Raw genomic sequence first — 15,153 nt, 5'->3', positions numbered from 1 at the left:
TTGCGGCATGCCATTCACACACGGGCGAGCGAGGAGGGTGCCAACAAGGGTTCTCCAAAGCGTGGCCCAGGAAACCAATATTCTACAACGCCGTCAACTCCGAGCTACGCTTCTAATTACTCGAATTTCCTCTTCGACCTCTTGACTCCGCCCGTGGCACGACGTTGCGACGCTATTGGGCCAGTGAGAGCAGGACCCAAGTGCCGCGTGCCGGTACTAGCATCGCGAACGCCCACTCTTTGCTGTCAGCGAGCGGTCGATACCCGCATCGCGGAGGAGTAAGCTCTAGCTGCAGCCATCCAGGGGGGCACGCACTAGAGCGTAAGCAGAAGGTGGTTGGAGGAGGTTGAGAGCTGGGGGCCGCTGGGAACATGGAGGTATCCGCAATATTGAAGGCCCATGAATTGGGTGCCGAGCTGATCCCTGTCGCGGTTCCTGGATCCGGCATGTTGTCCGCCGCCAGTGGGAGACCATGTAACCTTGACGAATCCTCTCTTCTGTACCGGTACCTCCCCGCCCAAGCGTTTGAGAGCTTGACTCTGGGTCGCACATTGGCGGTGACGAAATCCACCTTATGATGATTGAGTTGTGGAGGAGCGAGCCCACGTTTCTTCGCTCAACGGCCAAGGTTCGGCCGAGTGGGAAACAAATATAACACGGACTGACGACGGATGCATATCGACGATGACGAAGAGCATAAAGGTCGCTTAACACATCCCGCGTCAGTCGCTACGTGCGGAAACGGTTATGCGCTTGCGCGTCTTGCCACGCCTGCGCTGTTGAACCGGGTTGTCGCCTCTTGTTGCTATGATTGGCAGTTTTACTACAGTTTCGACGCAACTGCTACTCTGCCGGCGCACGCATAACCATCGTGGCGATCCCGGCCAATCTCGCCTCTAGGATCATGTGTGCAGAGATCGTGTTGGTGGGGGCCTGCAATACTCTATTGCACCTCTGTTGAGATTGGAACAAGCATTCAGGGTTTAGCATGACAATCCGAAGCCGGGCGCGACTACCTCATGAGAGCGATTTGGGTACCCAGCAGAGAGGCCTGTCGGTAAAGGGTTGGGTTAGGTGTGGTCAAGGCGCCAGAATGCCAATATTGCAATCTGTTCGAGTCAGGTTTCGGTACCAACCGATTCCGTGAACTCTGCAAAGGCCTTTTGATGGGTCTCGGAGTACGAATGCGGACAAGAAGTCTGGAGCACCAAAAAGATTGCGGCGGATGCTGGCCCAGATAAAAAGATCGTGAAAGGAAGGTGAAGGGGGAAGATGGAGAAGCAAAGAGGTAGGCAGATTTTGTCGACCTCGTAACACAGCATTGCAAAGTGCAGTGTGACCCCCGTGACGGAGCCCTCCGCAAGTCAAGACAGATACGATTGTGCTGCATTACATATCTGACCTAATAAGAGAGGAATTGAGATGGGTATCACAAAGCTTTCCGAATATCGTTACTACAACAACCCGTGACAAGTTGTCGTCCTTCAAAACTCAAGGACGTCCCTTCCGTCAACGGCCTCCAGATTAACATCAATTTTCTCTCCCCCGTGTCATGACACCCATCAAACCAAATTCAAAAGACACAGCTTCAGCTAAAGTCCCACGACTCTCCCCACAACTCGTTCAAGTTCAATCCCAGAGCTTCAAGACTAAAGTCGGGATTGAACGACTGCGCCTTTGCCAACACACTGTCAGCGACGAGTGCTGGGGAGAAGTCGCCGTGAAGACTCACCTGCGGGTCGATGGATGAGGGCATCCACGGCAGCGGCTGAGGCAGGAGTCCGTCGACAGTGTTCTGCGACGACGGATAACCCTGGAATGAGAATGGCGTGACCGACTTTGAGAGGTGGGTCAGCAGCTGCTCAATGCCCGACGACGACGCCGGGAGGAAGTCGGGGATGCTCACCTTTGGTCTCTCCGGAACCTCCAAGCCGGGGATCTTGGAGAGTTCCGATTGCTGACTCGACACCGGGGGCTCCTGGTTCGCCAGCAGCTTGTAGTGCAGGTTGACAAATCGCTCCGCGGACGAGGCCTTGGCCTGTTCAGTCGTCTTTGTGCCCAGATGCGCCTCGAGCAGGCCGAGGGCCGAGCACATGATGGAGTAGCCCCACGGCTCGGTGTTGCCGCAACGGAGGAGTCTATCTTCCTTCATGGACAGACACTTCTCGAGGAGCTTGACAGTGTGTTGGGAGTTGATCATGATCATATTCGTGGAGCCGCGCGGCTGCAGCATGGTGACGCTGCAGAGGTTGACGGCCGTTGTGAGAGCGTCTTCGCGGAGGAAGTTGAGGCAACGGATGCCCTGCTCATAGAGCTTGTCGTGCAGAAGAACAATGTCTCGCGCGGCGTTGTAGTAGATGATTTCCGAGTACTGGTACTTGGCGTTGGATTTGCGCAGCTTGAGGAAGGGTTGGTGGAGGGGGATGATGTACTGGCGGAGCTGGATGTGAAGTAGAGTGTAGGCGAGAAGTGGGCGCTTGCCGCCGTGTGTGTTGTTGTTGTTGTGTTCCCACGAGGGCAAAGAGTCGATTTCGTGCGTAATGTCGTTCGTGTATCGGATGACTTGATCATAGTCTATCTCTCCTGGCGGCCCGCAGAGAAGCCGGCTCAACTCCATGCGCAGGGGCAGACTCTGACGGGCCAGGTTCTGGTAAGAGGAGTAAGTATATTCCTTCCCGTGTTTGGACGGAGGCAGTTGGGTGGTGTCCTCGTCAAAATCCTCATCGTCCAAATTCCTCGGCGGTTGCACATCGTAGTGCAGCTGGCTCACCAGCGTGGGCAGGCCGTGGTCGAAGGAGGCTTGCATGTCAAACTCCTGAACCGTTGCCCATATCCTCCGTCTCATCTCCTGGTTGTACACTGAGATCTTGCCCGACATGTGGCTAGGCTCCCGGTGCAAGCCGACTGAAATTCCATCCTGGATGAGAGCTCCCGAGTTCGTCCAAAAGCGCTTCTTCTTCACCGTGTTAACCCGCTTGCTGAGATACAACAAGCAGGCGATCTGGTAGTGAATGAGTTTCCGGTGCTTCATGCTCTGACGGCTCTGCCACTCTTCGACAGCCTTGATCCATTTCTCGGCAGTAGTGTGCGCATTCGAAATCATGCCCGTGAACCTCAAAGACTCATGGGTGTGGATGCAATTTGCAACGGCGCAGATTGCCAAGACGAGAGCAGTGAGCGCGGCGTAGCGGGATTCGGTCGGGTTCTCCCAGAACTGTGAGTATTCCCTACGGAACGTAGGAATGTGGATGATGCGGTGCATTTGCTCGAACTGGTCAATGTAGACCTCCACCAGGGCATCACAGTGGTCTTTGGGTGGAAGCAGAGACTCGAGCCGAGGGTCGGGCTGGAGATAAAACTTGTCCCGATCCTCCTTACGCTTCTTGCGATCTTTCCGGTCATGAGCCTTGACCGGCTTCAGCCACTCATCTGCGGTCTCCTTCATGAAGGGACACAGTCCGGTCAACTATTAAAGAGTCAGGTACGGGTTCAAAAAAGGCAGAAAAAGGCACTCGTGTGTGTGTGTTGGAAAGACTTACCTCGATGAACGCCATCGTCGCGTTGTGAGGCCCAAAATACCGCGTCCTGAACTCCTTCCCCCTGAAAAAGCGGAGCTCGGACTTGTCCCCATCGCTGTACTGATGCCAGCAAGACTGCATTTCCGAGTTGTTCGCGCAGGGATCCGCGGGCGCTTCACTGGTCTCGTCCTTTTGAGTGAGTGGTGAGTTGGTACCGGCTACGGTGCTTCCGTCGAATGAGGACATGGCCTGTCGTGTGAGTTGAGTTTTGAGCTGAGAAACCTCCAGCTCAAGGCGGCGTATACGGTCGTGGTCCTTAGCTGCCTCGCGGATGACGGACATGTCGGCCTCCTTGCCAGGCATGACCAATTCGCCATTTCTGCGTGAGTCGAGCTGAGCAAACGCAGGCGGAACACCGGAGCTTGCGTTCAAGACAACTCCCGACTTGGTTTCGTAGGTGCAGCGATCCGGCGTGCCGCTTTTCAGACACCGCTGGCAGGGGTAGCCTCTGTCACAGGATAACTTCCTCCGACGACACTCCAGGCAGCTCAAGCGGACACGCTGACGCTTACGAGGGTGCTGCGAGTTCTCATCGTCATCGCGAGAGTTGGTTGGAGACAGACTCCCGGCTTCGTCCACCGAGGGAGACATTGTGTGGTTGGCGGAATTCATTCGGAAGGCGGCTCGATGTTTGTGATGCGGGAGGCAGAAAAATTGATCAAAAGCGAGGGAAAAATATGCTGCGCGCAGGGCAGGCCACGGGCATGGTTATATCACAAAGTACGAAGTGACAATACAGGCAAAACGATCAGCCTCCGGACCGGAGAGACTACTTTTCACCTGCCGTTTGCTGTCAAGATGTGCCTCGAAAATCAAGGGAAGAAACTTCCCCCTGTCAGTCAGCGCCACTTACCGCCGAGGGCGCGTCGTCCATGCTTTAACAGACGACAGCGCTTGGACAGCAGGAAAAATGTTAGGAAGAGTAGAACTGGCTTATGTAAAACCTCCAAATCCGAGCGCCGAAGCTGTATCACCGAGCAGCTCCGAGTTACCTCGACCCACTTCGAAGACACCCGGATGTGGGGCATCTGATAAGATTAGATCGGGCCTTCCCCTCCCAACGTTCTCCATTCTTGACTCACACTGCAGGGATTCAGATCAGATAATTTTTCCAACCGCGTTGCAGCCCACAAGCCGGAATCCCAAAGGAGTCAGGAACTGGAATAAGCCGATGCAAGACGCGCGGTTCCCACCATCTTCACCTGAGCCGACATGCATCTGCCTGCGATCGGGTTACACCATCACCATCGTTGACCCTGAAGTAGGTACTCACACCACACCACACCACACAAAGAGACAATGGGCACGCGAAGCCACGAGGAGGGTGCGGCCTTGCTAGGCTGACCAAGGGAACTCGGAGTCGACGGATGGCGCCCTATGACGCACGCTGGTACAATCCTCCGGCCGTTGAGCTGTAAAAGATTTGCTCATGCCACAAGTCCTTCTGAGACCCCAAAGGCCGTTTTCCTAGGATGGCCTGCTTGATCTGTCCTGGCGGATCATGTCATTCGTCAAGGGCTGTGCCACACCGACTACGACTAGCTCTGCCGACTCAACCGGCCATTGCAATGGTCCGCCTCCATCAATGGATCTCGTTTGTCATGCAAACTACGCAGAATACTTGGCGCTGGTCTGCTCTTCAATTGGGTCGAAATGCCCGACTGTTTTCGGAGCAACCCTCGATCCATTCTCACAGGACGCATCTGCAGACGGCTGCTGAGGATGACGACTTCTGACAACCCTGCACCAACGGCGGATGTCCAGCAAGACAGAAGAATTGATCAACTTCAAAGGGCCACTTTCCTGCTGGGTCCCGAAGGATTGGCTTACACACGGTAGTAATGGGACATCTCCAAGACTCGCAGCTTGGAGCAATACTTTTCAGTCCAAAACATGGGATCAAGACCCAGCCACGCGGGCCAGCAGTTACACTAGATGTCTGTGGAGACGAACTTTCTCAACTGCGTCAATTCGAGGCATTCACGTTTCCTTGCAAAAAGACCCCATCGCTCTAGCTCCAGTCGACTCGAAACCCCCACACCAGACCCAAAAAGCTTCTTGCAAACGCCGGGCAGCGAACCCAACCTCACGTTGTTGCACACACAGCGCAGAGTCTACGCGACTTTTGATCCCTGCCGCGGATTTTCTTCAACCCACCAGGATTATTATCAGATGAAGATATCCCTGCCACCGCGGATCATCTCTCCGAGATCGGTGCATGGGCCGGCGCAAGTTACTGTGCCACATTGAGGCGTTGGAGCGTTTCAAGGGGATCGACGTCAAACACCGCACGGAATGCTTGCTCAACTACGCGACACAGGGCCACCAAGGACCCAGTGTGCTGTAGCATTCTGAGACAACAACCGGGGCGGATGCGAGTCCGTGTTGTTGAAATGCCTTGCAGCGTTTCTTGCCGCGAAAACCCGCGGTTTTTGCGCCGGAATAAACAAACAACCCATCGCATTCCTGCTTCTTGAGATCGTCAACTGACGACTGCAGCGCCACAACGTGTTCGTCGGGCTACGATGCGTCTCCTCTGTTTTTCTCTGGCTGGATTGCTGGCGACCGTCGGAGCCAGTCACATTGGCGGCAGAGCTTTTGATAGGTACATTTCCATCTGGCTGGAGAACCAGGTATGTGAGCCCACAGTTCCTTGTGGACAACGTCCCTCGCTGACATTGGCCGCTCGAACAGGACTTTGCCAAAGTCGTCAAAGATTCCCACATTGCCGATCTGAAGAAAGAGGGGATTCTTCTGTCCAACTACTATGCGCATACCCACCCGAGTCAGGCCAACTACATCGCCGCTCTCGCCGGAGATTACTTTGGCATGAACCACGACGAACCAGTGCGACTGCCAATCAACGTGTCGACCATCGTGGATCTTCTCGAATGGCGGGGACTGCCATGGAAAGCCTATATGGAAGACATACCTGGCCCAGGCTATTTGGCCGCAGCCAGCGACGGCCAGACTGGCAATGACAAGTGGGACTACGTCCGGAAACACAAGTTTGTTGCCCACGAATGTCGCCGAGTCTGCGGGTACTAATATTCGTATAGCCCGTTTGTGTCTTTTGACTCCATCAACCTCAACGGGACCCGACTGTTGAACATTGAGGGATTTGATGATTGGAAGATTGACTTCGAGAAGAAACAGGTGCCTCAATGGGCCTTCATGTCCCCTAACATGATGAACGATGGCCATAATACATCTTTGGAGTATGCCACGAAATGGGCGCACGACTTTTTGAAGCCCATGCTACAGAAAGAAGTCTTCAAAGAGCGCACACTAATCCACCTGACTTACGACGAGTCCGAAGACTATAAGAAACCGAACCAGATTGTGTCACTATTGCTAGGGAGTGCGATACCTAATTATCTCAAGGGGACCGAGGACAAGACCTTCTACACCCACTACTCGATGCTATCAACAGTTGAGTACAACTGGGAGACTCCGAATTTGGGGCGGTACGATGTGGGCGCCAATATCTTCAAGTTCGCACAAGATCTCGGTAGCCAAGTTATCGTTCCGAACAAAGATCCGCCTAATATAGCCTCGGTGAACAACTCGGAATCTTACTTTGGCGCGCTTAACAACGACAGCAGCAAATTTCGCCCTTACCCTCCTCCAAACCTCGCCCTCAATGGATCCAGCGGCTTTCCAATCTTGGAACGTATCCGCCTACAATGGGTATTCCATAATCAGCCGACGCCGTATGATGGAAAAGGCACCCTCTATGACGCGAACTTCCAGCCTCAATACGTCCCACAAGCCGTATAGGAAGCTTGAGCAGACAGGCGAACTCAAAAAGGCTACCGTGTCAAGTCCTGGGGATTTCATAAACCAAGAACAACGCGCATTCACAACACCATAACACCCTGGCTTCATAGTGCTCAGTGTGTCCGGCGATACATAACCGGCACTCGATATACCCGGCTGCACCGGGCCTTCTGCGAAAGAAAACCACAAAGCCACTTGCGGGTGTGAATCAAGGCCTGTAGAGTCTCACTTCTCAGTTGCAGCAAGATGTCAGAGGCTCCATGATCGCAATTGCCAGTCTTCCTGGCCAAACTGCAAAACACGCCTCCTAGTGGCTGTTTTTGTTTGGCGCTGCTAGGTGGTCTCCCAAATTCCTGCAGAAAACCCACCTCGAGAGCTCCTCTTTCTTTACCTCTATAAACGCAGTATACTCACGCCCGAAGCCCAGCGGGTTCATCGACTCAGACAGATGATTAGGTATTCATAAACCCGGATCACTCGATCCGCACCGCGCTAGTCTAGCCAGGAGCAAGAACCAGCGAAGAATCGAAGTTTCCCCCACAACTTCGAGAAAGTTTTGCTGGCCAATGGCAGCTCCTTCAGGAGTTTGCATTAGGGCCATCGCACGGAAACCTCTGCCATGACCTTTTTTGTTGAAAAATCTCCGCCACAAGGCCCAAAGAAAGACAGCTCCTTCTGGTTCCTGATCCACTATCTGTTTTTCTTTACGTACTGGCGTGGCTGAAGGAGGATGCTAGATGCGTACAGAGAGGAAGCCTACCGCAGAATAAGCTAGTCGATCATCGGAAGTGGGGGAATATTAACTCATCAGCATTGAGTCCTGAAGAAGCATAGGCGTATGACGGAAACACGAGGAGCTTGGATCAACGATGCATCGGAGCAGAGTCCTCATCGGGGTACAGAGATATAAGCATAACAAGCTGAGATGTCAACCAAATTCGACGGGCCAGCAGATGTTAGATGTCAATACGTGGACCAGCATCGAATCCTGAGTGTTTCAACGCTTGGGAGGGAGGAGATTCAGCAAGTATGTGCTATCGGCCGACCAGAGATGGAATGCACTGTACCTCTCGTCTGATTCATTCTCGATAAGCTGCATGCCATGGACCCAACTTGCAATATGGACTACTGGTCGTCCAAGCGGCGTCAAAGCAGAAACTTCGAACCATTGAATCAAGCCAGGCTGTGGGCGGAAACATGACTCGATACTTCTGAGGACCCTACGCGAATCTTGAAGAGGCAAGCCTATGACAGTCGTATTGTCCTCTACAAGACGTTAGACTATACACGAGCCCTTCCGTGGGTTCCCTTATACCTTTTTAAAGACGTGCTTGACCTGGGCAACTGGCCATGAGGCATTGCAATATCTGCGGGCGATCTTTTCATTCTTACCACCTCCTCGCTCTTGCTCTCGCACAGGACAGCAGTCTACGTTGCGAAGGGGTGCGACGGGAACACGACACCGGGATTTTTCCATGACTCAAAATACTGTAAGTTTTTGCGGGTGAAGAGACGCGCAGGTAGCCGCCAGTATGGAACGGGAGGATTTTGGAGACCGCTCTCCCCTCATCACAGGACAGCCGTTTGGGTAACCAGGGATCGCTCCGGCGCTGCATGGAGGCGGTTTGGTTGCTTTTGTGCGTCAGTCGAAAGCCGGCTTTGTACCACTGTTTCGTATCCAACACCCCGTGGTGGAACCTGGTCTCCCGTCCCACTCTTGCAGCCAGTCAAAGGGGTGAAAAAGAAAACCGCCGGTCTGACTTTGACCTTTCTACTTTCCGAGGGCAACAACAGCACCAGATCGGGATTAATTATATCAAATGTACATCTCTTAATTATCCTCACTGGCGTAAGAAAGTGCCAAACTGGTTTTCAATTTATGATTCGGGATTGAATGCCGTGTAGCGATGCGGTTGAGTCGAGGCCCCTCTGGAAAAAGCGGCGGTTTGTTTTTTCACCCGATGGCCAGTCTACTGAGCCTTCAAGTGGCGCTTCGGAATTGCTTAGACGTACGCGAAGCTCGATCGGATGGGGGCGCCGTGTTGAAGGTCCACTAGACCGCGCCGGTCTCCGAAGCTCTGGCGTGCTGAAGAAAGCTAGCGGCAACGTGGTCGGCCAACAGAACCGATCTCAATGGCCAGCATCACTTGCCTCAGCTTGGAAGCCCCCTAGACTGCGATGAACATCGTGCATGGATCGACGTTGTAATGCGATGACACTTCAGCGTCACACGAGGTTCGTAGCCGTTGCTAAGGCTTTTGAGCCCCGGACGATGCATGGCAAAAGGGAGATCAGAAACTCCCCGTAAGGCCATGCGGGGTAGATTGGGCTAGATTGAACATCCCCTCCTCTTCTGGGCCTTCAATACTCTTTGTGTATTAGTCGATTTGCCCGTAAATTGGATGAAACTAAAGAAGCGCACGTTGCACGCCTACACAAAGGCAAACATGATTCAGTGAAGCTCCAGAGCATAAAGACTTGGCCCTCATTAGGTATTAGCGGAAGGCACAGCGATCGGAGTAGTGTTGGGGCCACGCGCGTCCTTGCCGTGGGCTTCTCAGGGTTGTAGAAACTAGTGCCTCATTGCGGTATACGGATTGGCAGTGACATATCCAGAAACCAATTCGCCTTTACTTTGGTGCTACGGGATAAGTATGCACGTAGCCGTTGCGCTTCAGAAACCTCACCAGTACGCAAAGCATCAGCATAGGATACACCATCCCATTGACAATGGCGCATCGCCACAGACTCACCGTTGGCCAGTCACACCTGTCATCATCACGGACGTCTGTGCAACTCCGAAATGGGAGGCCTCTAATCCCAGTATGGCAGACGCTTTTAGTTCCCCCATGCGTGAGGCACATCGGGTAACGCTGGTTTCGGGTGCAGCTGCCTACTGTACGCTCTCGAGCCGTCTGCTGCTAGGCAGGAGGTTCCCAAGGGTGCTTGCCACTACCGATTCGTAGCGGACCGCTCGCTTTAGACCTGATGTCTAGGTAGAGTTTGATTCTGTCATAGTTTCCCGCGCGGTCCCCTTGAAGAATTCGGACTGGACTGCATTCCACTGCTTATATTGCGGATGCTTTCCCACGTCCCTAGGTGACATGGCAAGCGTCTGTGCCTTAGGTCCAATACGAGGAACACTCGCCCTGGCCACGGCGAACCTTCCACTGGCTTCTTTTTCCTTTTTTTCTCCTCCTGTCAGACAGCATCACTGCTGACGGACAGCATCTTTGGCACCATGAGGCAGGCTATGTTAACCGGCCTAATGGTCGCCTTCTTCGGAGCCTCAAATGGTTCCCTGATAGATTACGTAGGCAGATTACCTGAATGTGGGGTGAGTCGCTTCCATTGAGGAGACGTCCAAGGACAAAACTGAGCACGTCGCTGACTTGGCTGTCTTTACTTAGCTGGCATGTGCTCTGGAACAAATACCCCTTTCGGCGTGCAAGGTCGTATCGAACGATACCTGCATATGCAGCGACGAGAAGCTGCGAGCGAGTGTTCAAACATGCCTTCTCGAGCGGTGCAAGAGGCTGGAAGCGATAGGTATGCGTGTAGTTGATGAGTTACTATGATGTGGCGATTGGTGGACTGACGCCCATACAGATGTTGCGAGGATAGAAGCCGAAGTATGCAAACGACCAGTCCGCAGGCGAAAGGCAGATATATTGGCGCCCATCGTTATACAAGCTCTCGGAATACTCGCGGTGCCGCTGCGGTTGTATGCTCGTTGGACGACCGTGCATCGGTTCGAGACAGACGACTGGATCATGATCTTTTGCGGGGTATGTGAGGCGTGCAAGGAAGTATCGGACTCACCATCTGACATGCAATAGCTTCTTTTCATTGTATTCGTTATCCTCGGTCATCTGGGTATGTCCAACTTTCGTCTACATCCTGTCTCTGTTCGCTGACAAGAACCCAAGCCGGTTGGGTTGCATTTGGGGAAGACATTTGGATGGTCAAGCCGGAAGAGCTCACGTTCGGACTCAAGGTTGGAAAGAAGATTCATGTCGTGCTGTGCCATCAACGCTGACCATAGGTCCAGATCTTCTTTATCGACGAGAGCTTTTACCTCACCTGCCTAGGTCTAACCAAAATATCAGTGCTTTTCTTCTACCTGCGAATATTCCCGAACAAATCCTTCCGACGTGCCACGTACGCGGCCATGTCCTATATTGCCTTGTCGACTACTATCATGCTCTTCATGCAAATATTCCAATGCATACCCTTCTCGTATAATTGGGATGGGTGGAAAGGCGATTTCGGTCCGCATCACTGCCTCGACATCAACGTGCTCGCGTTCGTGGCGGGTGGGCTTAGCATCAGCCACGATATCATTATCCTCTTCCTTCCGATCCCGCTGCTGTGGCATCTCAATATGGGTCTACGCTCCAAAGTCGGCATTTTCATCATGTTCAGCTTGGGTATCTTTATTCTTATCACCTCGTGCGTGCGCTTACGGTACATCGCCTTGTTTACGCAGTCAATAAACCCGACGTGGGACTTCACGGATCCGCTCATCTGGTCAGGCATTGAGGTGTCGGTGTCGATGGTCGTAGTGTGTCTGCCTTCCATGCGAGTCCTTTTCAAACGCGGCATGCCAAGGTTTTTCAGCTCTGTGAGCTCTGTGGAAGCCTCGGCACCCAAGAAGGCGTCGATTTCGTCGTCTCGCATCGGACAGTACTTGAAGTCGATCAGCAGCCGCGATCAACAGAGCAACGATCCGTTCGGCCGAAAGGCAGCCGCGGCCGCGCGAATCGCGGAGAAGAGGAAGAAGTTCTTCTCGTTCCGATCGACCAACGTAGAGCCAGACGAAAGCCAGCTGGAGCTGGGAGACAAGCTTAGGGGCGAGGTGCGGACACAGATAAGGTATGGAGACGGCGAGTCCTCGACGCGCCGGAGCTCAATCGAGTCGGGCATTCACGTGCGCACTACTACTACATTTGAAGATATGGGTGAGGGCAACGGAAAGCTGTGATGAGAGAGAGCATGACTAAATGGCATCAGACCATTCTCGCGATATCGAAAGTCTGCGGAAGCTGGACTGAGGGCCGGCTTCCTACGAGACGAAGACGAGCGCGATACGGAACCAACTTGCGGCTACAACACTGGTTGGAAGGTTGGGACACGGGAACCAGAACACGCACGAGAACTGGGATTGAGCATTAGGAAAACGGTATACCACTGCATCGGGCGGCGTTGGGCTGACATTTGGCATGTCATTATGAGAGATGGCTGATCATGTCAACGCAATATTGATTTCGGCTTAAAAGTCACTGCATTTAACCCCTTCGGAGTCAATCTAACCTGTGAACTAAAGAGTTTGGTCGACGAAATGTGTAATTGAAATCAGCCATTTCCCAAATGCAACTTTATCCATCGGTATCCAGGCCGTGAGCCGACTTGAGTGGCACATCGACTGCACGCGCCAGCCGCAGGGTTCCTGGCTTCATTTGATCCGGGATCTATCTGGTGTACCAAGCGCAGACAGGATGATAGTCCTGTCGACCACGAGATATATCAGGGTCGTCCACCATCCGAAGCCCAGATCGGGAAATCTCATCGCAAACGCCGTTGTGGGAGCGATCCAAGCGTTTATCACCGCATAATACGCCCGTTGTTCGGGAGGCCAACGCTGGGACGGCTCAGCTATGGGTTTTTGGGTTTACCAAGTCGACAAACTTTTCCTCATAAACGCCCCGGCTTACAGATCCGGCAGCACAGATAGGAACATACGCCCGTCCATGGGGAACCTTGCTCGGGGAGAATTGCCTAGAAGTTCATTCCAAGGGGAAAAGCTCGTCGTTGGTGCTGCGTGCACCTCAGCCCACCGCCAAACAGACACGGTAAGTATGCAAGAAAGATGCAGAGAAGAAGCCTGGTGGTCGAAGATCCTCTTGAGAAGCTTATTCTGTGTCTCATCTGAAGACCATCTCCCACAGCTTGTGCGTATCTCCGCCTTGTAGTTGGCCTTTAGCCCAAATGAAAGGTTGTGTAGTCGGGCTGTATTGGTACTAGTGGTAACAAGGTCTAGCGGCCGCTTGTTGGCTGCTGTCAAGGTGTTTCTCCTGTGGGCATTACAGGTGGCTTGCTTTCTGCAGTAACTCACGACCGCCTGAAGCGCGTACAGGCGGATCTTTGGGATTGCAAGTTTTTCACATGCTTCTCGGCGAGTTCGTGGAGTCGGGACTTCTCGCACAGCCAGCTAGATGCACGTTTCTCATATCACGGAACCGTCGTTCCAGGGCATGCCTCCAATGGCGACCGGGCATATGGTGGTGCAATGATCGAAGCTATTTTATAGCCTGAGCGGGGTATCTTTCTTTTCATCAGTACCCAAACCTATAGTTCTTTTCTTACATCTTCTTGGATGTCTTATGGATTCGGATGAGGGTTAAAGAAAACTGTGCTTGTCTTTCGCCTTTCCGTGCAGGGGCGAGATCAGGAGTCGGTGGGTCGCGATGTTGCCCAGGAGGAATAGGATGAACATGATCTTCTTTGTTCCCGTCAGAGAGGTGAGACGCTGGTTGTTCCAATGACAGTTTTTAGGAGCGTATCGTACTGGTACACCTGTTTGAATCCAGAAGACTGCACAACATCATCACAGGTTCATCCCCTCACTAATTCTACTACCCACCCAATATCGACTCTGCTTCAGCTATGTGTTTAAGCAAGGCAAACAATACCCTGAAAGGATTGTATCGATAACAGCCAAGAAAATATGCGTAGTAATCATAATTAAGAAATTCAAATGACTCTAGTCATCTGAATAAACTTTCCCGGTCTAGCCCTAAGGTTGCCGAGAGCAGCAATGAAAACGATGTCGAAAACGACTACGAAGACGCCTGAAATAATGAGATGAGAAGTTTGTGCATTTAATGAGACTAGAAAACTTAATGCACTGGGCACGGACAAGAGCTGTTATCTGATCGATCTTTGGGTTCACACTATGACAACAACTAGCGCTTTGGTCTGCGCCGTCTCACCCATCGCGCTTTCTCAACAATAAACCGGGAACCTCGAATCACAACCAACAAATATTTCAGCTCAACAAGAAAAAGTATGTCTACAGCACTTCTATCTAAGTACTAGAGGGATGTAGCTGTTAGCATCCAACAACCGTTTGCCTTGCAAATCACGAGGCCCGCCTATCAGGCCCCTTGTTTCTTGATTCGCGGATGTTTGGGATATGGGGCTATAGAAAGCGCCTTCTTCCAGGCACGAAGGAGGGCTTGGGTTGGTGCAGGGGGATGATAAATGAGGCTGTGTTGGTCAAGAGGCCCACGAAAGGCCATGCTTAGACGTCTAACCGGTCTTTGATCGTGAAAAGCGAGGTTTTGGGCACCTTTACCCATGTCGTTCACTCAAGATCTTCGCGAATGTATTGGTGTATGAGTCGGCAGTCTATAAGAATGCCACGCTTTCATAGGTTAGCAGACTCTAACGGGGTGTACTACCCGCCATCGCTGCTCTAGAGGTGCCTTGAACATTCCAGAGAAGTATTTCTACCTCAGGAGCCGTAAGACTATATTCATTAGCATAACTATACCTGTTTCCCGAAATCCATGATGCGGGTTGACGCGCTCGGCGTCGGGTTTGAACCTGGTTTGTTTGATTGAACCATACCGGACACATAACATGTTCACATGCTGTCTACGCGAACAAGAAAAAGGAAAGACCTATTCGTTATTCGTTCACACCATTTGACGCATCGGTGACAAGCGAGAGCTACTACTGAGGTTGAACAAACACCTTCGTGGAAGGCATCCCTTCTTAGTATGTATCAATC

The 15,153-nt window shown here is 52.5% G+C and overlaps 3 protein-coding genes across 3 annotated transcripts; 2 read left to right on the top strand and 1 right to left on the bottom strand.

Annotated features, from left to right (window-relative positions):
* Positions 1 to 1,588: 1,588 nt before the first annotated feature.
* Positions 1,589 to 4,169, bottom strand: ColSpa_07323 (transcription factor lepE; the record flags this gene model as incomplete). Its single annotated transcript, XM_049273535.1, has 2 exons — positions 1,589 to 3,466; positions 3,540 to 4,169. The coding sequence occupies 2 exons, from the start codon at positions 4,167 to 4,169 to the stop codon at positions 1,589 to 1,591; spliced, it is 2,508 nt and encodes an 835-aa protein (XP_049129492.1).
* Positions 4,170 to 6,103: 1,934 nt separating this feature from the next.
* ColSpa_07322 (putative acid phosphatase) lies at positions 6,104 to 7,358 on the top strand (the record flags this gene model as incomplete). Its single annotated transcript, XM_049273534.1, has 3 exons — positions 6,104 to 6,211; positions 6,273 to 6,586; positions 6,638 to 7,358. The coding sequence occupies 3 exons, from the start codon at positions 6,104 to 6,106 to the stop codon at positions 7,356 to 7,358; spliced, it is 1,143 nt and encodes a 380-aa protein (XP_049129491.1).
* A 3,511-nt stretch (positions 7,359 to 10,869) lies between these two features.
* On the top strand, positions 10,870 to 12,342 carry ColSpa_07321 (uncharacterized protein; the record flags this gene model as incomplete). The annotated part of the gene is made up of 3 exons (XM_049273533.1): positions 10,870 to 10,907; positions 11,014 to 11,146; positions 11,404 to 12,342. The coding sequence occupies 3 exons, from the start codon at positions 10,870 to 10,872 to the stop codon at positions 12,340 to 12,342; spliced, it is 1,110 nt and encodes a 369-aa protein (XP_049129490.1).
* Between the last annotated feature and the right edge of the window lie 2,811 nt (positions 12,343 to 15,153).

This window comes from Colletotrichum spaethianum, assembly GCF_022836535.1.
Source record: "Colletotrichum spaethianum MAFF 239500 DNA, contig18, whole genome shotgun sequence".
Taxonomy (NCBI): domain Eukaryota; kingdom Fungi; phylum Ascomycota; class Sordariomycetes; order Glomerellales; family Glomerellaceae; genus Colletotrichum; species Colletotrichum spaethianum.
This window is presented reverse-complemented; position numbering and strand designations above follow the sequence as displayed.